Raw genomic sequence first — 21,915 nt, 5'->3', positions numbered from 1 at the left:
AATAAATAAATAATGAGTGAGATGTTTTTTAATGGTTAAATTTTCAACCGATTTCAAAAGGGTACTCGTTCACGTTTCATTTTTATTTCATGTTTGTTACCTCAAAACCTTGGAATAGGTAGATGAACTGTTTTTTTATATTTTTATTCATTTATCCTGAAGTAGCTATCAGTGGCGGTGGGTTGTATATTTTTGTTGTTACAAAACATTACTGTCCTTAAATGGGAGACAAAATATTCAGCCTTGTTTATTCTGAGATCTCAATTTCAAACCTTTCCAATGATTTTGATTAATAATTTATTTTGATCTAATCTATTTATAATGCCGATATCATTTTTCAAAAACTTTTTGTCTAACGAACGTCCTCACTATAGAACGTTGTTTCTGAAAATAGGCCTACTTTAATTAGCATTGTATTGCGTAATACAGCCGACACCAACCAATTGACGTCACTTGTGAGAAAGTAAAAAAGATGGTTATTTCCGAAGTCGACGTCATTTGGTTCCGTTCATGGTGTTAGTATTCTATCGACTTCGCGTCATACGTCACTACGTGATCATTATTATTCAGTATATGTCCAATATCATTGGCAACGTTTGGCGATTCTGATAAAAGTGCGTGCCTCACTGATGCATACAATGAGTCAATTGTTTTTCTAAAGAATCGTTTAAATTTTTGTGTGACGTTTCCTTATGGAACTTATGGTGTGTTTTTTGTATGCTATGTTATGTGACGTAAGTGTCATGCATGGTAAATTATGTAAAGTAAATAAAGGACGTCAGAAATCAAAACGCACGTGTTACTTTACTAATGTTGAAAACATACATCAAGAGTATTTTTTGATCATTTATTAAATTTGAAAGGGCATAAATGGCAAATTTTACTAAAATAAGTATTTACGCAGGAATCTCGAGACTATAATCTAGATATAAGGTTTGATTCTTGAAGTCTACGTTTCCGAGTTTCTCTCACAAAATAATGTCGTGCACGAGAAAGTAAGCAATCAAATTTTATGAAACTACACATAGAATGTAGACGAATGAAGCAATTAAAGATTCGAAACTGTGACTTTCAATAAAATAATTACAGTTTCTCTAGCTCTTTACCACGCAATATTATTCGCTTCCAGAGAGCATTTTTTTGATAAGGTGGGGGAATCCTCATGGACACCCGCTCCCTCTGGGAGGGTAAAAATAGAGTCAGACTCTTTACTCCTAAACCGCCGTGCTACGTCATCCACGTGTTGTTGTCAGTGTATGGCAATATGTAACAATTCTTCATACACCGACCGGCTATCTAGAGAGCCTACGATCTGAAAGAGAAAATATTAGTTGTGGAAAAGAGATGCCGCTATACACCGAGAACTGCGCTGTCTTGCTTTAACAAGCGAAACAGTTTTTCTTGACGTGTCTGAATGGCCTGTTTAACCAGACACAATTGAAACAGAATTATTGTAGTATTTACCTATGAAGTTACGCAAAGATAGGTTTGCATGCAAATGAAAAGTTATGTACACGCATGCCTTCGTGTGACATGTTTATGACACGAGGTCAATTGCTTGTTTTAGAAATGGAATGTTCTAGAGATTGATAATTACTTTCATTATTACATCATGCATATTAGTCATTATACATCTACGTATGTACAGTACAGTAACTAAAGACTGGTGGTTTATTTAACTAAAACATAGCATATCGTTTTTTTGACATCTTCATATCGTTTCGATAAGTCAGTATATTGTTATTGGTGTATCGGCTATTAAAAAAGCATAGAGCCTTTTTTGTAACATTTTGAATGTCAACGTTATCAGCCATGACAATTTTTTTTTGTAATTGTTAATTTCAGCTCATTTTTTCTACCGATGAGCTTCGTAAGATAGACGAATAAGTAACCAAAACAGTTTTTCATATTGAAGTTTGTAACCCCAAAAAGGCTGTACCTACATTTAAGTTATGCTTAATATTTCTGGAAAGTGCAGAAAATAAATATAGATGTAAACATTAAAGCTGAACCCATGACATTGGCAATCAACACGGTTGGTCTAATCAGTATAATTATTACTATGTTTATTAATTAGGTTATGTAATTCATAGACATTATGTAAACAATACTGTTTCTCGCATAAGCTAGTCTAGTATACTAACATAATTTGCTTCTTCTCGCTATTTCTGCATCCGGCACGAGGCGTGCAAAGTTCGATTTACAATAGCAAGCTAAAGATTAGTCGGATACAAAAAGAATGAAAGAAAGGAATTCTAGTAAAAGTTAATTTGGATTTGTTGAAGTCGATTTGGATAACCAACTTATAAAATAGATATTCAATAAATCCTTGTCTGATTTTTCAGCCCTGTAGAGAATAAAGCAGAAAAAAAGCTACGGGATGCACTTCGGGGGCAGAAGTGAAAACTTGAATAGTAACGTTGTGCATTTTGATATTCTGGAATTATTAAAGAATAATTTTGCACGAATTGTTTTAATTATTACTATTAAATTACTATCATTTACGTGGTAGAATACAGTACTTATTTATTTCGCTATCGATGCAGTATTGTGCTAAAGAAGTTCTCATCAGGTCACGTGTCCTGACGCGAGTTTAACAATTTTTACTCATTACAAAAAAGTATACAACGCCGCTAAAGAAGTTTTCATTTCAAAAATGCGATGGAAAAAGTGAAGCGAATTTTCGATTCAATGAGTTGTTATAGGTACATTCATCATCGAAACACATTGATAAAATTATTTTCCATGTCTTGTGTTAAGTACACATCTATAAATAGACCTCATAGGTATAATATTTGACATAATATTATGACCTTTTTAATTTTCCGTGGTAACTACAGTAAGTGTTACTTCCTGACTGATGACATTGTACACAATAATGCTCATTAAAATAAATTAATTGTTCCTATTAAATAAATTAATGCGTGCGATGTTCAGAGGGACAACCCTATTTGGATCGCACTTTCATCCAGGACTCGACACTGCCATCACGAAATAAAAATACTTTTATATTTTTTTATTTATTTTTTCGGTTGCTCGTTTTAAATAATGTGTTGTTCGATATTTTAAGCTTAGAATTCGATTTAAAAATAATATAAAATGAAGTGGTTATTTTATGTGATTGTTTTAGTGTATATGTTCTATAGATCAGGTGAGTTACGGTTTTGCATTTTTTTTTAATTGTGTGAATTTCAGATATTTTTTCACTAACTGTTATTTTAAAATAGACTACTTATTCCATATCTTAACAAGATAGCTAAGCTGTGCAAGTTGTATATAAACACACATAAATCTAGATTTTTCATAAAGTTAATATTAAAATTTTGTAAGCGAATTACTAGTGTTATAGCCAAAATATATTTTACATTGTCCTACTTTAATTATTATGTATTCAAATTAAAAGTTAAAATAACTTAAATTAAAATTGTACACTAACAAAAAAAGGTAACAATTTACAATTTATACTTAATTACAAAAAATACAAATTATTTTTGTTTTCTGTTTCCTTAAATATTTGCATGGGTTTGTTAACATAAATTTATATCCAGATAACATATTATAGCAAAACTATTTTTTTTATTTTAGTTTATGGATTAAAACCGGTTGAAAACGGTTTGATCTTGGACCCGGTGACGTACGGTGACGATGATTTTCTCAAAGTTGGGGCGCATAAGAGCATTAGTTGTAAAGCAACGAACAGAAATCAAAAGGTAATTGTTCAATTGAATTATTTTGTCTAAGTAAGTCATGACATTTTTATAATAACTATCGTGAGACTGATTCATTATTAAATGATGTAACGGTTTACTCACGCGTATTTATCGGGGTAGCCCGATTAGTTTCGGACCCAACCGGAGTCCTTAATCATGAGCAGACGCGTGAGTAAACCGTTACATCATTTAATAAGCCATGACTTTGCCATTCAGTTCTAAACCAAAGAGCTAGATAAGTATTACGTAGTCATAATCAATAACAAATGTCTTTTCGTAAGAGTATAATATATGAGTGCAATTTATTATGAGAATGATCACTTCATTCAATGTCAGCGCCTGGAGCAATTGAACTTGGTTGCAGGCACACTATAACTGACTACTGATTATAGGATTCCCCTTTTCTGAACGCAACTGCATTAACTTTGTGATCATGTTCTCTACTAAAATGTTTATGGTTTTAGGTTGATTAGACTAACGATATCAGTGATTAAAAATCTATTTTCCTAATAACATAGTTGTAAGAACCGTTTTTTATGTAAGTAATAAGCAGCTGTAATAAGCAACAACCGTGACCCCAAGGCCTGTCACCAACCAAGTTAAGAAGAGAGATGCCGTTCTGCAATATATAGCGCGCTTCCTCACTTCCACACCTGTACAATTATACTTCTAGAGGTCATGGTACACTCCTAGCAATTAATCATCTTGGTTCCATTTTTTTTCAGGTAGAATGGATAGACCCAAACGGTAAATACGTGAAGCATCTCCCGACAAACCGCGTGTTCTCACAGGAGCACTTCGTGGCAGCCATGAGGGGCAGAGCCCCAGCCCTGGTACTCACCATCACGAATGCTGTGGTCAAGGATACTGGGGTATACAGGTGTAGGTCCGGGAATCTCGAGAAGAATGTATCGTTGTGTGTTGTAGGTGAGTAGTTTTGGGAATTTTTAATTTGGACTGACACGGTAATCAAGGACTCCGTTTGCGTATCGTTGAACTTTCCTGATGAAGAAAATATACCCAAATTAGACTAATTACCTGCTCAAAAATATTGATGTCATTTTTATTTTCGTGATTATCTTATTGACGGTTGATTTTTATTTAATAGTTTATTCGCAAACAAAAGATGAGCACCCAGCAGTGGGTTCTAACACAGGCCATATTTTTTTTTATTAAGTGAAGATAACCTTAAACAAAAATATGCATATGTACCTCGAAGACAGCATGAAATGTAAATGTGCCTTAAAATCGAGTTCCTTTTCAGTATTCGGTAATTAAACTGCTAATTCTATAACGGCATCTATTTATTCGCTTTAATTAAAGCGTTACCAATTAAAACCACTCTGCATCGGCCTAATTAGTGTCACTAGTTTGTTTGTTCACTTTAGATCACACAAGTACGACTAAAAGAGTTCCAAATATCGACCCTACAACAAGGTGGTATGGTACATTTTCGTATTAATATGCATTAATTTTTTTGTTCCACTCTTAACCTAGTTGATATTAACCTGAATTATGCAAAAAGGTACTAGTTCACTAGAATACGAGACAAAGTAGGTATGGTGAACGTTTTCAGTGAAAATGACTATTGAAAATATAAAAAGTAAGAATTTAACAAATAAAATCAGAATTGGCTAAAACACACATACAACACAGTTACCCTTTTTTGTGGCCCGCTGAAAATTTCCATATACTTCCTTCACCCTGGGAAAGGCGATCGGTTTTGCCGATCTCTAACCACTGTCATGCTATTCTGTTTCTTATAACTGAGGGCCAAACGGGTATGCTCTCGCAGACTACCGCAAACATGAGAACTCCTTTGACAAAACCTTTGTTAGTAGAAAAGCACAAATACCTCAATCCAACTCCTTAGGCAATATAACCTATATTGCCCAATATGAGGCAGTTTACAAATAATTCATGCAAGGATACCACGAAGGATTGTCGGTATTAAAAATGTTGTAAACTTTCTATAAAGTGATAATTAGATACCAAGTAAGGATGGTCTAATATGTTCGTTCTGCCGTTGTGGCTTAATTTGTGGTTTGGTATGTTGGTATAACGTTAATCTATTATTACGATCCACGCAATTGTTTTCGATTGATCAACAATAATGGGGTTTATAAGTGAACACTTGTAATTGGTTGTTAGTCCACTTTTTTACCCATTTTAATGTCGTTTGAGCTGAAAAGAATAAGTCATTGCACTTTTGGATTTTTTATTTCCTCACGATACTTTTTATCACTGAATGAAAGCGATATTTTAAAACAATGACGAAAAAATACTTATTTTACCTGCTACCTGCTTGGGACCAGCGAGGTACCAGTAACTGAATCAACTTGAATATAAATAATGATTTCATAATATTGGATGACTCGATAACAAATATTGTAATAACACTACCAATCACAATAATAATAAACTTTATCAGACAAAGAATTCAAGGCGTATAGTGCAATATACGAATCCATATACTAATGTAATATAATTCAAGGTTGGTGCACTTTGCATGACCGATAACGAAGATAAATAAAAAATGCGTCGGGCTATCAAGGAGCAGTACCGGGTGTATCAGTCTTGATAATTAAAAAGATGAGAAATATAATAATATAATTATTAAGATTAAACAAACATGTAGTACCTACGCATTATGGTAATTAAAATATATATAAATTTAATTTTATAATTTAATTAAAATATATATTTTATTAAAAGGATGTCGAAAATGTGGGGTTAATAGTGGATACACCCGAATCGGGCGAATCGACTACTTTTATTTTTAAATATTTTTTAGGAGTAGATACTGCACCAAATTTAATGAATCTTGATTCTATGTATGCTTATTGTTAGGACTAGGTTTGCGTAATTTAAAAAGTTACAGTTAAGCGGATGGATTAAAATACTGTAACCCGTATTTGGTGTATAGCAGAACATTAAGTTAACATTGGTCTTTTACCTAAATAAGAACTATTTGTTACCCCCAATATTTTAATTTTGAAGGGACGTGGAGGTTTCAGAAGTTCGTTTTTCTAAAAGTCATTAAATTGTCCATGCATTGAATATTTCTACTTCCGTATATCTGATTTTCTTTATTGTTTATCTTTATCTTTCTTACTTTCCTGATTTCGTGTATTTGTCCTTAGATCCGTCGGACTTTGTAGACACTCAACCTGAAGTGTCGGCTGACCTCGGTCGCTCAATCACTTTGTCCTGTCAAGCTAAAGGCGACCCTGAACCACGGCTGTTGTGGAGCAGGAACGGAGAAACTATTACCGGTAAAATTATGACGTGTAAAACCTTTTTTTGAAAGACGAACAGTCACAAGTATACAAGGAAACAAAAGACAACGTTTACAAATGGAAAAAAAATTGAAGCTCTTCAGATATGTCATAAACACAGATTTTTTTACACAATCGCAATAAAACATAATATAAGAAACATACGTAACATGGAAAAACGATGAAGATGGAAAATGTCTATTAGTATCTAGTAGTAAAAAAAATAAAGTTTGAAAAAGTCAACTGCAAAAAATAAACAACAATAAAAAGATATGAATAGGAATAGAAATACAGTAAAATCATATTATGCAAAGCAAGAGTTATTACTTGCATCTCATTTTCAAAGTTTTTATAGTTATTTGGTTTTATTTACAATTGAGTAATTAATCACAAAGTTTTATTGTCATCTGACATTTGACATGCAATAGATCCTATTGTTACAATAATATATGCAGAAATACAATAGTTTTATGATTCTTTTTTATTAATAGTCATAAATCTTTTGTGTAATATAAAACAAAAGATCCTGGTTTGTTTTCATTTACTTTTAATTACTGCGTTTAATTACAGATGTATTACACTATTACCTGTCTTGTTATGTGAGAATCTTAGTAAATAAAAATCAATTTAATATAGCATTGTGTGCTAATTATAGGTACTAGCGATGCCAGGACAACTTTAACAATAGATACCATCGTTTTATATCAATAACTATTACTGTCACTATAATAGAGGGAAGGAAAGTTCGTATCGTGTTAATGTAAAAATCCGACTTTACGGAACCAAAGAGGTTAATTACCTAATTAAAATTATAAGACAGTCAGTACAGTGAATAAAATTGAAAAGGCTCCTTTGATTTTACCAGTGCATGCAGTTGCCTGAGTTTAAAAAACACATGTATTTGCATCTTCAATAATGCAGTAGAATTACAACAGTTAAATTGGTTTTTGTTTTAATAGAATTTTTCGCGAGATATTTTTTCGAAAAATATTCTCTTTTGGTGATAAAAAAAATCCAAGCGTTTTGTTTATACAGATGACGAGACTCCGGCTAAATACAGGCTGATGACGAAATACAATATTCAGGGTTTCGAAGGTCTTTTAACTATAACATCGTTGGAACCCGAAGACAGTGGGATTTACTCCTGTGTCAGCATCCAAGAACACCCTCAAGCTGAAGACTGCAGTCATACGAAAATATTTAACATTACTCTTAATGTAAACTGTAAGTGTTCATATTACTGAGATAGGAATTGAAAACAATCCTCAAATTCAAATAAGATGATGTTACTGAGAAGGTTTTTGTGAAAATGTTTAACACTATCTACTAAACGGGTTTTGGGAATAAGCATGGGACCTATTACCATTTCTAAAAGAAGATTGTTACGCTTTTAAAATAGACACCGCTTTATGGCGTGTAGCGCACCGCCTCACTTAGATTTAACATAATAGAAAAAAGTCTCATTTTACGGGATGGTGGTACTTGGTAGGTCTCCTTGGTCTTATAACGAAACAATCAGGTAATTAAAATAGTTACTATAGTCATAACTATTTGGAAGTGTTCACAAGTATCTAAGTTGATATAAGATATTGTTACAAGTTTTCTTGAATTAAGATATTGTTGAATGTGATGTAGTCGTTTTGTCGTTAAGTGAAGCGTGTGAAGCTTTCAAAGCTTGGGCTCAGGTTTACAGCATGGATCTTCTAAAATACATGTTGTAATATTTTTTTTCAGACCCTCCCATATTTGAAGATGGAAATGATACGAAGTTAGTTTACGCAAAAGAAAACCAGCTGTGAGTACTTACTGTTTAAATAATTATCGTCTGTCAAAATTAATATGTATCTTTAATAAATTCATTGCTCACTAATTAAAAGTACAGATTAAAATAGATTATCGAGTTAACTGTCTGCTTGACCCGAGTGTTTTTTTCATTTCTCGTTTATTTTTTTTGTCTTGTCATTTACTTTCGTAAGAAGACACAGACACAGACACCGTAATTGCATTCTACTGACGTAAAATCTCGTTTGTTTTTCTATCCTGTAATTTTAAGAAGACTTTAGAGTTCAGTAGACAAAGGGAATTTTTCAGTTCATTTGGAGTGTATATATTCCTAGTATCGTTGTCGCGATAAATTAAAAACAATGTCAAACGCAACGTTCGTTAAATAATCTGGCTCTAAGTTCTTTGCTTCCTGGTTTTTGTTACACATTTATTGAATAAAAACAAAATCTTTAGAGCTTTAAAACTTTTTCTTATAAATGACGTGTTTTGTACGTCACTACTTATTCATGATGATCTAACGTCAGTACTTTTTATATATGTAGGTTTACAAAAAGCTAGAGCATGACTGAAAAAAAAACGGGGTCATTAACATACATTTGAGCTCATTGTATAACTTTCGCACGATGCCATCTAGTCTTAGAATAGACAAGGCTGATAGTATGTATGTACTTGACTACTGATAAACATATTTAAGTTTTTATTTTTCACGTGAACATAAAATCCAAGTTATAAAATAGCTTTGTATCAAATTTCGTTTAAATTTGTTTTAGTGTTTATTGCGTGAAAGAGTACGAAACGTCCATCGTAGGATTACATCCATACATAAAAGAAACGATTGTGCTCATCACTTTAACAATTGAAAACACATCCATTTACCACTAGACATCATTTGCTATCAACTGGGATTAAAATGGCGTGCATTCATGTTTTGCAGAGTCGACATAATTTGTTCAGCGGCAGGCTTCCCTACGCCTACCTACAGGTGGTTTAAAGACATTGGAGACGAGGTCCTATATGAATTTGATAAGAAACAGATCAAATTGCTCGAAGATGACACTCAGGCAGTTTTGTCGATCAAGGCAAATCAATCCACGTTTGGACAGAGGTTTAAATGTCAAGCAAGCAACGACCACGGAGCCTCGGACAAATACTTCGTCTTATTAAAAATTGAAACACCTGTTAGCCCTAAGGATGTGAGTATAAAAATAATAATATTTAAAAATACCTCTTATATCTAACACATATATTTTTGAAGAATAATGAACTTTAATCATTTCGAAATAACGGCATCTAAAATGCAAAGTTTTTCGACGCCACTTTTCAGCTCTCCATTTTTTTCAAGTCAAAATTGTATGCGTAACTATCTTTATTAATGTATGAATTTCGATTCTTTAGTCTAGTGGACTCAGTCCGTGTGGTGTCCTTTCATAAAGTTTAGATCAATAGCAATATATTCCCAGAAAGTTCTACCTTTGCTATTGCTAATCTAAAAGGCGCATAAATTAAATACCTACATTAAGTCTTATTTCCGCTAACTGAAGCAATTTTTATAAAAATAATGCATTGCAGTTTGTTTTTAAGTCATACATTAATTCTAATATATATTTTTAGGTGAGCTTATCTGACTCCTCCTACGATTCGGTACAATTGCAAGTAACGTGGTATGGAGAAATACAGTTCCCAATAAGTGGTAAGTTAAATTTCTAAAACAGTGAAAGAACTTATTGAACATGTTCAGGACTTTTCGTTTAATGATATTTAAATACACCCAAGCTAGGTGTTATCTATCTTTGTATCACAAAGAAATACTGATGCTAAACTTGCTCTCAAAAACAGAAAAGAGATCGGACGATGTAGACCCATCGAAGTCCCTGGAGCTCCGTCAGACGGAAGCAAACTCGATCGAATTTCAAAATAAGAATCACCGGATAACAAAATATTATCGAATAGAAAAATAACGAGATTGTAATAAGCAAAGAGCGCCGCATTTTCTACGTACCTACTCACTTCATTGTAATATTTGTGTTTTAGCCTTCATCGTCGAATACTTAAAAGTGTCGGGTGATGCTACCAGAAAAACGATAGCACCTAAGGAAGCAGCTTTTAAAAGAAGTGATGAAGCTATAATAACAAAATTCGAAGACGCCGAAGATTCAGGTACTTATACTTCTTCACTTTCAAGTCCTTTAATTTTGCGCAATTAATTACATTGGTATAAGTCAGTACGATAGTAAATATTTGTGCGATCCAATCAAGTTTTCTTGAACTTTCAGTATAGGGACTAGGCGCTATTTTGATTTTTTTATATTTTTTAGGATTCATCTTTGAGCTCGAAGGCTTAGACGAAGATTCCACTTATTGGGTACGGGTTAAAGTTCAAAATGATGCTGGCGAGTCTCTCTGGTCTACACCAGCTAAAGTTTCCACTACAGTCCAAAGTGTGGATGACAGTGAAGAGACCACAACCGTTGAAACCCCTGACGCAGAACCTGAGACGGCTGGTGATGAAGAACCCATGAGTGATGGTGCATTCTACGGGATTTTCTTCGCTGTTGGCATTTTTGTTGTGTCTTTCGTCTGTATGTTTGCAATGAGAATGGTTAAATAAGACGGAACTTGGATTAATTTATTTCTAATGTTATTATGAAATTGGATAGTAATTAGTATTATCGAGCGTGTTTTGTTTTCAAAGTTCATTTATTTTGGTAAATAAATAACTAGTTCGTCCGATGTATGTTTTTCAAACAGAAATAAAAGTGCGTGTATTTATAAACCATTTTATTAGAGGCAGAAACACCAGTGTAATTAACATAACAATTAGTGTATATGAAACCATTAGCCGACAACATTATGTATGTACACAGTAGAAATTACCAGAAACGTGTACAAGTGTTACAAACGGCAATAAACATTTTATAAAACAATGATTTTTTGTTCAACTACTTATAAATTTATTTAAATACGATTCGGCGGGCTTACCTACACCCCTTAGAGAGAGCCCCTCAAAGTTGTTGAAACGAGACAGCACTACATTGCATAGATCGACGTCTTGCTTCCACAACTATAGCAGACTCAATTTAAGGAATGCTGTAAGTCCTTCAGGTAAGGTTATGCAGCACATTTTGTGGACTCAAACAAGCCCTTAATTTTAGTGATACGAAGCTTCTTAAGCTAACTTTGAAAGTAATATTTAATGGTACATACGCCTAATGGGTAAGGGTCCGTTCAGTTAAAGTAAAACAATCAATATTAAATCACAACATGGAGTTAAAGCCGCTACATGCTTCACGACAAGACCCTTCGTAGCAATTATATCGAAGACAATTGTAATTGCTAATGTAATTGGCCCATAGCAATTTTACATGACATTTATCATTCTCAAAGATCATTTAGAACGATCATTTACAGCTCATTAAGGTAAACCTATCTAAGGAAGCGATATAAAGGAAAACAATATACAATAGAATATAATCAGTCTTCCTGCAAGAAATTGGTAGAACTGGGACTTACGCAATAAGTCATCAAATTGACCGCTTTTTGTTTAGGTTAGTATTATAAGTGAAAGAAAATTACAACCAACTAATAAAATAGTACCTGCACAAATATTGTCATAGTTCATAATGTTAAGGATTCGATTTCGTGATCATTTACTACCTTATTTAAAAACGAAATCAAATGTGCTACGTTTAGAAATAGTTGGTGTTAAAAAGAACACATAGCAAATCGTTTATAAATAAGGTTGTTTTAAAATTAAACTTACTACTAACGACAAGAACTTAAAATATAACCCTAAAATACTACACATACATCGGTGTATGGTTGAGATTGTTCCAGCTACGAGTACATCTCACTTTTGGAGCTAACATTTAAAGAGTTGGCGGAAGAGGCATTCTGTAACACGATAGTTGGTTTTCTATTTTGATTAATAAAGCTGTAAAGTGAGATTGGTATTATTTTTGAAGAATAAACATTTATGAAAGTTAGGATCGAAAAAAAAAATGCGTTATAAAATGGGTGTGTTGAAAACAGCTTATTTAATTATGTTAGTTCCAAAAGTATACCATTGACTTCTTTACATAAGCGATAACCTAAATAACTAAATTACTTCAACGCTCAGCTAACATAATATAAGGTACTTTAATATTTACAAAGAGACATCCAAGTGTACAGATTATCTTGAATTTCATTCCGAACTTTTTAATTAATTGTTTGGCTTTCATTATATCGACTTCAGAAATAATTCAATTTTGCAATAAATACTTATTTCTATTTCGAAAACGTCTAACGAGTTCGTAATTTATAAGTTGAGGTTTAGAAGACTGATGGAATTTACACTGTTTTGTTTAGCAGGGCACGCCTTATCTAACGGTTATGCACATCACAGCAATACAATATACAATAGTTCCTTGCAAAGTAACAATAAGCCCGAATCCATCGTCCTAGTTGTAACTAACACCCATTTTCACATATCCAGTTATTAAATACAATGTTACCTTACATTAAACTATAATTTCAGGCTGTTTAAATATTTGGTAAGAGAATTGAACACTTAATTATTTAAAACTTCATTAATAGACAATTATTTTGTTTTAAATTAACATTATCTATCTACATTTGCTTTGGAATGTCATGGGGATAAATTATTACTTAAAAATATTTTTACAAACACAAGTTGTTATGAATTTGGCTTAATCTTTGGCGTATATAGGTAGGTAAATATGTTTAAGAATTTGATACTAAAAGATAAAAAATGAAACTTGAACGTATATCAATACTTGGTAATTCAATAACGAGATTCACAAAAACACGGAAATCAATTTATTGAGAAATAAGAAATAATTTATTAGCATACTTAATTAATAAAGCTTTAACGCATGGCCCAATTCTCGAAGACGAAAAAGAAACCGTATTTTAACCAATCATTAGACCTTTTTATACATATAACTCAAAGTATCCCCACGTCATACAAAGCTTACTTAAAGAAGAGCATAATGATGGCGGGAATCATGATAAGGAGTGTGGCGGTGAGCCTGATTGCGTCATCAGTGGTGCTGGCGTCACCGATCTCCAGCCACTCGGAGTTGCCGGCGGCATTGCGGGTGCGGACACGGACGTGGTACGTCGTGCTGTTCGAGAGAGGCCCCACCGTGAACAGGGTATCTGCGAAGATAGAAAGAAAGAATTAAAAACAAATGTGGCATAAACGTTGTTACTAGTGGACATGAAATTTAAAGTGTAAAAGTAAAAGTAAAAGTAAAAGTATATTGTAATATTCATTGACCTGTACGAAGTTGTGAATGAAAAATAGGTGCTCAATATAATTCTAAAAATATTCAAAGAAATCACCGAAGCTTGTGCTAAGTAGGAGAAATTTAAACACTCTAATTTATTGTACATGGCAATTTATACGGTCCATCGACTTTAGAAGAAGGTCCAACAAAGAAGTTAATCAATTTGATTGTGTTTTTTTTTGTTTTAAAACGTACCATCAGGATCTTCAATGTTCAAACTGAATTCGGGTGCTTCATCCCAATCAGCTGGATAACCTTCCTTCGCAGGAGCAAGTTGGAAAATGTATCCTGAAAATTTTAACAAAAGTTTACATATTTTCCTAAAATTCCATGAAATGGGTAATAATGAAATATTTTTGCACTGATATACTATTGTTGTACGTAACACTTTGTTCTCTAATGTGAAAGGAAATGTCGGTCATTTATTGACGTATAAAAGTTCTATAGATTTGCATATTAATAACAATTTCCAAGAACGCAATTTTATATCACGAAAAAGGTTTTGACGATGGCAATTAAAGCATTCTTGCTATATCACTAATGAAGGTAGGTAAAGGTTTTTAAGACGAGCATGATTTGCTTGAAGTATTTTTAAATTAGGGACCTGCTAGGCCATATAAAAAAATGTTCTTACCAAGGACAGTCAAGTTATTGGGGTTTGGTGAAACTTCTTCTCCTGTAGCGAAGATGCAGGATGGACACGAAACGTTGAACGTCAGCTCAGTTAAGTTGCGCCCGGCGAGCTCCACCTGTTGAAAATAATTGTACTGTTATAATGACATTCGACATTTAAAAATGATTTTTCACACAGAGGAAAGGTACTAAGGAAAGGTGCTTTTGATAACTAGTTAAAACTAAGTAAACATAAAAATTACTAAATAACACATAAGTTACCTACTAATATGTATGTTTTATTGTTTAATTTTTTAATTGTAACTATTTGAATTACATAGTGTAAATTTGGAGAAAAAATTATTAGTTCTTGTTTCACCCATAAAAAGTGATATTCGATACCCTATTTAATGATACATGTCTGGATTAGCCTATTAAGCATTAAGAACACTTACGGAATCTGGGGGCTCAGGCTTGGAGCCAGGGTTGACGTGAAAGATGATAGATTCGGTTCCCTTGGTGTTGTTGGCAGAACACTTGTATTCACCGTAGTAGCTGTCATCTCGGATCCTTAAGACGAGAACAGAGCTGGTTCCATCTTCAGAAGTGACGACCTGGTGTGAATTCCATGATGTGTGTTACAAAGAAGTTTCACGTACAAATTACAAAAAATCAAAGAAGGCGGATGGGAACGCTTTTTCTGTTTTTTATTCTTTGGAATATTGTTAATTTTAATATGTTCTACTGTTATGCCACTTGAATCAGGAGATGGAGTAAAAAAAGCAACCAAAAATCGTGGAAAATTCCATTTCAGTGGGCACAAAACTATAAATCAATGCAAAGAACTTAAATCAACGGGACAACGTGTATTTTCGCTGCAGGATATAAGAATAAATTGATGTGGCAATAAATAATTTCATATGATTCAGAAAACAATTAAAAACGCCGTTAAAAGACAAAAGTCATTGTCAGTCGTTGAAATCTGACATTCATGATACATTTAACACTTATTGTTTTTTGTAAATCTTTTTTAGGTTGTGGAGTAGACTTGTAATAACTGGTAAGGATTAATAATAAATAACATTTTTTTTTATTAATCCTTACCAGACCGCGGATATACCTACATTCCATTTGCTTAGATACTTAAGAAGGTAAGTTTGGTTTGTCAACAACAGTGTACAAACAACAGTGAAATATATGTATAATCATATTAAATATTTTTATATTATAATTCAATTTAATATTTTTACTTATAATATATTTTTTCAAAAAATGTTGAAATAATAATCTAAAATATAAAAAAAAATCGTATTCATCATATTGCCGTAACGGACTTCCGTTGTATTGTCATCCAGTTAGATCCTAGTCACGCTTAAATTTTTCAAGAACCTTCAAAATGAGGTTAGTAAATATAAATACCGTTTCAGAGTCTGTGATAGGTTCATCAAAGCTGTTCCTCCTCCTGTACCATCTGTAAGTGGGTGGGGGGTTGGCGATAGCACTGCACGTCACGTTCTTACTGGAATTACGAAAACAAAATGATCATTAAGCCCATACCCAAAACAATGTTTCATATCATTATTCTAGTACAAAAAGAGAACTTCAAATATTTGAAAATCACAGTCCGTTTGTGATCTCTCGAATATACGAAGATGATATGTCAAAGTCAAATGACTTATCGAAACGAAATTTTAATTCATCATATTTTGTTCATTAACGTTAACGATAGTACCCATTCATATTATTTGGCTGGTTGGGCAATTAGAAATACATACCGTGTGTTCAGACACTTTTGACTACAGAAATTTTGGCAAAAATATATGATTTTATTAAAGTTATTTTTTTCCTCTTGACAGTAAATGTTAGAAAAGACGAGTGTGACCAACCGATGTTCTCCTTGAGCACGTTTTAAGCCTTAAGGTCTAATGTTATTATACTTTTTGCGAAACGTTGATTTACAGTGGAAACAGAAGCTTTAGCGAATACCGAAGTATTCTCTAGTCTTCTAATTAAATTTCTATTTACATCACTAAAGTCTACTTACGTGTCATTTAAAATGGCATAAACTTCTTCAGTCTTATATCTCTGGTTAGTGTAAACCATTTGCGTGTCGCTGTTGTACAGTATAGGTTTATCTGAAACGATTCAATTGGAAAATTATTGTATGAATATGCCGTGAAACTAGGGCTCTTACATATCTAACTATAATGTGATTTAGAAAAAGCAACTAACTTAGAAGAAACCTCTATAAACGAAAATTAAACTATCACTTAGATCATTTAGTTTTCTAAGAGCATTCTGAGTTTTTCTTAGAAAATATATAGACGAATCAAGATCCTCCTCCTTATAAAAGTCGGGTGGGAAAGGATTTTCCTTTGTCTCTATTTGTTACTTACGTTGAACGGAAAGATGGACAGTCTTCTCAGTGTAATGTGACAACGCCTTTTGCCTGACTTTACAAACATAGAGGCCAACATCAGCGTGATTCAGCTTCTTAATCTCTAAAGTGTTATCCTGTTTAATAGTGTACTTCTTAGGGTCTTCCTTATCTGTAACAAGGTTCAAATCATAAATAAAACGTTAATAGTCCTCTTAATAAGATTTAAGAAATAATAACTTTAATTAATTGAATATCAAGAGCGGACGCCGAAGAAATATGCGAATCTGTTTCGTAATTAACGTCAAAGAATTCAGATTTCAGTTGGCCTTTGAATAGTTTATTAAATACATATTTGATGATATTAATTATACGAGAGTAAAACATTGTATGATGTTCCTAACCTTAATTTTACTATTATGTACTTTGAAATAAGCCTGTATGTTTTGTTTAGCAGCATTTACTCTGGGAATGTAAAGAAGCAAGTAAGAACGGGAAAAAATGTTTAGTCAGGAAAAATAATGAAAGAACTATTGCAATAAAAATAAGTTAAAATCTTTATAAAACACCCAAAAATATAATTAACGCCTAATATAAAACATTCACATAAACTTCAGAAAACATGGTTGTTCAAAATTGCGTATATTAAATGTCAAAATCTGCTTCTACCTGGCTTAACCTAATTGTTCAATGAAAGAGCAACACTAATCTTCAGAACAAGGTGGGACTAGGCAGTAAGCCGCAAGACTGAGGTGCTACAAGATATTACGCTAGAGAATCATTAAAATTTACAGTCGATTTCGGTCAAAGTTTGATAATCTGCCTTCGAGAGATCAATAATTCTTCTGTTTCTTAAAGGGTGAGGTACATTTTATTGGTCACTTAAAATTTGTAACTGTTGATCGGACTTTAGTACATTATTGTATGGAATAAATTTATTCACTTCTGGTCAATATTCTGATATTTAATACCTATTTAGTTCAAATCTGGATAAAATGATAAACAACCCCTTTTTAAAAAAAAAATGTTTTGGTTGTTGCCCATTTTTTATTGTCGTAGCGTCTTTTCCACCTTAAGGCAAATACCTCTACATTCTTCTGCTATATCCAGGGCTGTTCCAGTTTTTTTTTAGTAATTTAGATCAAAACTTCGCTCTGCCGATCTCTTTCATCATATTTTGCTGCCATGATACCTCAAGATCAATTGATAATTTCGCACTCAAATTGATTGAAGTTTACCTTTAATCTGCTGCTTGTCCTTGTACCAGACGACGACTGGCGTGGGGTAGCCATTGGCCTCACAAGTCAACTTGATCGACCTTCCTTCCTCACCTTCCAAGGTCACGTTTCTATCTGCGATGTTCACTTTTTCTGTAAAAGGAAAATAGTTTAGCTGCCGGTATATACCAAAATAAATTTATCATCGTAAGGATTCCAACCTTGATATTTTATGTTTATGTTTACTGAAAGTAGAGTTTTAGAAATTTAAATATTACATTCAACATATAAAAATTATAAAAAAGACTCCCGCAGCAAGGTATTTCATCCATGTGCAAATCACGTGCAAAAAGACAACTAGTCTGAGAACAAGAATTCGTGGATCACACAAATGCTTGTCCAACGCCGGGACCAAATCCGCGACATGACGCGTTCAGTGAGTATGGCGTGATGACTTCAACCACTCGGCTATCCGTACAGATAAACGGATTAAAAATATTTATTCCGACTTCAAAATGAGACCTAATACACACACACGAACTCATCGAATCAAGAACAAAAATATTCTTTTAAGAACTAACCTCCAACAATAAATTCTCTAGTTTCAGTGAGATTCGGAGATGCTCTGCAGGTCCAGTTGCCTCCGTCCGTAATTTTAATGCGATGAATGATGAGTGGCACCAGGACGCCATTGTCTTCAGTCTTCCGTTCCACGAACACTCTGCTATTCTTGGTGGATCGCTCCTCGACTATCTTGTTCGAGGGGGAGTACCATTGAATAGTATACTGAAAAAAGGTTGTGGCATCTTTATTTTTGTATTACTTAAAACGGTTGGGAACGATCTCTAATATATAAAGCTGAAGAGTTTGTTTGTTTGAACGCGCTAATCTCAGGAACTATTGGTTCAAATTTAAAAAAATATGTTTGTATTGTTAGTTTTTGTTTTTTTTTTAATCGCGTTATTAGTTTTGCCGTATCGTAACATATTTCATTACAGCTTTGCTCCTTTGGATCATAGCGTGATTGGGTATAGCATCATTTCCTTCTTCAATGAATGGACTATCTTACAAAAAAAAAAAAAATACTTTCTGAGATTAGCGCGTCCAGCGAAAATACAAACAAAGTCTTCAGCTATATAATAATAAGTTAATTTTATATAGACTTCGCTATTGCTACACCTAAACATATTATGCGCAATTTAATTCCTTTTTTCATCGATAAAAGTAAAATGTTTTTTCTTAATATTCATCGATAAAAGTTGTCACTTCATTAGTCGCTTCATAATACAATTTGTAATTTACCTCTGGCGGTATGTTTTGTCCTTTACAAAAGATGGCTTTTGTTTCACCAACATTGTAGACTGTCGATCTCGCCATTATCTTGAGTGAAGGTTCTGGTAGATCATCTTGAGCTCGTACTGGAATTAAAATAATCATTAGCATTGAAAAAAAATGTAAAAAAAGACAACGATGATTTTTCTGATCGTTCAGTTAAGTTCTATAGGTAAAAACTCACTCTTTGTAATTAATAGTTGGTATGAATGTATTAAGTGCATGTAATAATTAAATTACAATTAGAAATAGACGTTGTCTTTGTTAAATTACACGTTACGTGCATGCATTTAGTTTGTTTCTACCTACACGATAATCTTTTATTTCAAAGTTCCGTATGTACACAATATTGGCGAATCATATTGATTTTCGTTGTCGTTACGACCTCTTCATTTATCATTTTTGCGTGGGTTAAACGATGTACGTTGAACGTCGACACCACACTCGCAACTTAGTCTAGGAAACTTGTTGTGTCCAAGATTCTGCACGGTTACTTTGAGACGTTGAATATCATAGTTCAGTGCCAGTGTTAGAACGAGACGCCGCTATGACTTTGTAGAGCACTGTCTCGCTTCCAAAAAGGTTTTAGTCTTACCTAGCTTATAGTACAAGCACTGGTCATGCTAAACTTTGTCTTGTCCTCTAAGTTCTACTAAAGCGTTTCCTAGAGCCATTAGCGCGTTTCTATTAGTTGTTAATAAATGTTTAGTGGGTACTAAATAGTTTCTATGAGTTTTGGTAGATATGTTTTGGTTACGTCACTCATCACACTCTTTACATTTAAGAGGTTACCGTGTAAAATGATAGATATTTTTTGACACGCAGAACTATAAATGTCTTGTCTTGTTTTTATAATATCTACTGACATAAAATATTATTGTTCAAGTCAGGTTACAGTCGTAAACGTGTACAGAGTTCTTTACAAACAGTTGGATTTATTTTTATTTTCACCAACAAGGCGTGTCATGAAAACCACATTAAATCAGAATTCGTTTACCAGTCTGGTCATGAATTTGGAACTCCAAACGTTGGGTTTGACCCAATTTCAGCAGTAGCTAAGCGCTGTTCTTTCTATACTAGATCGTGACGTCATTATCACACGAACACGCATTTAATTTTGGGATAAATTTTGAATACGTGCTTCAGAGGCACATAAATAAAGGTTACATAATACAAATTGATAAGGCTTTGAACATGATTAAAGGAGTTTTATCAGATATGAGTTTTTGCATATTATTTAAGGTTCATTGTGAATATTGTCTCAAAGGCAATTTATTAAGTAATTGGCTGGGTTGCTATGGGTGTGGGTAGCGTGGGAGTGGCTGCAGAGCGATGACCGAGCTTATCTACATAATGTGAACTATCTAGAGACTTGCTTGGTGTTAGTACTAAGCGATCGACATTAATACTGTTCCAATAAACAATTAGAATTTGACTTTATAGGTATTATTTACCTCCCAAATTTCTCCGTATCGATACAACAGTTCCTTAGAAATGGATATCAAATGACAGTAAAATATAAAAGCATTTATACTAGTGCCTCTGCAGCACAGCTGTGCTACAAGATGGCTGGTCAATATTATTTACGGATTGTCAAAGTTTAAAACTGCACCATTTTTATATTGTTTTTGTACAAACAGGGTGTATAATTTGTATTCAGAATGTTGATAAAGCGCAACTTCTGTTATCTAATAGATAGGTATAAAATATTAAAGATGAGAACTAACAAGAATTTCAAGCAATTGAAATTGCATCTTATAATTCCGCAACGAAACGCTTCTGAATTATAAAATACTGTTATCGCACTAAGCAAGGAATAAACTGCCGTTTACAGCAATTAAAACCGTAATTTACAATTAAAAGAGTAGTTTTTTCTTTGATAAATGTTTCAGGCAGCAGATGGTCTTTACAGCTCGCCAGCGAGAGAACAGTTAAGCTCTTAAAGCGCTCAGACGTAGCGTTGCTATGCACCGAATTTTAAACCTACAAACGATAGAAATAAATACTATTTACGCTTCAACTCTCACATTTTCGAATACAATCTATCAAAGTATAATTTACCAAACATAAATAAAAATAATTATTTTATATGCACGTATTGTTTTTTCAACAAATCAAACATGGATGTGTCAGGAAGTGAAATTCATGTTGATTGCTGCAAACAAAATAAATGGGATTAAATATTAAAACCGGGCCCAGTCAAATAACTAAAACAGGATGTTGCAATATATTTAACTAATAACATTTGACGAGCTCGTTACTGCGCGTATTGTTGTATGCATAAATTAACGCTACGCCGGGAACATACAACGG

At 33.2% G+C, this 21,915-nt stretch overlaps 2 protein-coding genes across 2 annotated transcripts in view; one reads left to right on the top strand and one right to left on the bottom strand.

The window, feature by feature from the left end:
- Positions 1–2,757: 2,757 nt before the first annotated feature.
- LOC113497740 (myosin light chain kinase, smooth muscle-like) lies at positions 2,758–11,697 on the top strand. Its single transcript, XM_026877434.1, has 10 exons — positions 2,758–3,151; positions 3,586–3,710; positions 4,436–4,637; positions 6,854–6,985; positions 8,024–8,212; positions 8,723–8,783; positions 9,708–9,966; positions 10,385–10,463; positions 10,805–10,930; positions 11,089–11,697. Exons 1-10 carry the CDS (start codon positions 3,100–3,102, stop codon positions 11,379–11,381), a joined length of 1,518 nt encoding a protein of 505 aa, XP_026733235.1. The 5' UTR covers positions 2,758–3,099; the 3' UTR covers positions 11,382–11,697.
- Positions 11,537–21,915, bottom strand: part of LOC113497741 (neural cell adhesion molecule 1-like) — a 142,237-nt gene continuing 131,858 nt past the window's right edge. Inside the window, exons 2-11 of the mRNA XM_026877435.1 lie at positions 19,573–19,688; positions 18,852–19,056; positions 18,292–18,423; positions 17,073–17,225; positions 16,721–16,811; positions 16,096–16,195; positions 15,132–15,290; positions 14,699–14,813; positions 14,260–14,352; positions 11,537–13,933 (exon numbers count right to left, since the gene is read on the bottom strand). Of these exons, the coding sequence (XP_026733236.1) occupies positions 13,746–13,933; positions 14,260–14,352; positions 14,699–14,813; positions 15,132–15,290; positions 16,096–16,195; positions 16,721–16,811; positions 17,073–17,225; positions 18,292–18,423; positions 18,852–19,056; positions 19,573–19,688 (1,352 nt within the window). The 3' untranslated portion in view covers positions 11,537–13,745. The remainder of the gene's footprint in view (positions 13,934–14,259; positions 14,353–14,698; positions 14,814–15,131; positions 15,291–16,095; positions 16,196–16,720; positions 16,812–17,072; positions 17,226–18,291; positions 18,424–18,851; positions 19,057–19,572; positions 19,689–21,915) is intronic.

The sequence above is a fragment of the Trichoplusia ni genome, chromosome 9 (assembly GCF_003590095.1).
Source record: "Trichoplusia ni isolate ovarian cell line Hi5 chromosome 9, tn1, whole genome shotgun sequence".
Taxonomy (NCBI): Eukaryota; Metazoa; Arthropoda; class Insecta; order Lepidoptera; family Noctuidae; genus Trichoplusia; species Trichoplusia ni.
The sequence above is the reverse complement of the archived record's forward strand: the minus strand, read 5'-3'. Positions and strand labels throughout refer to the sequence as shown.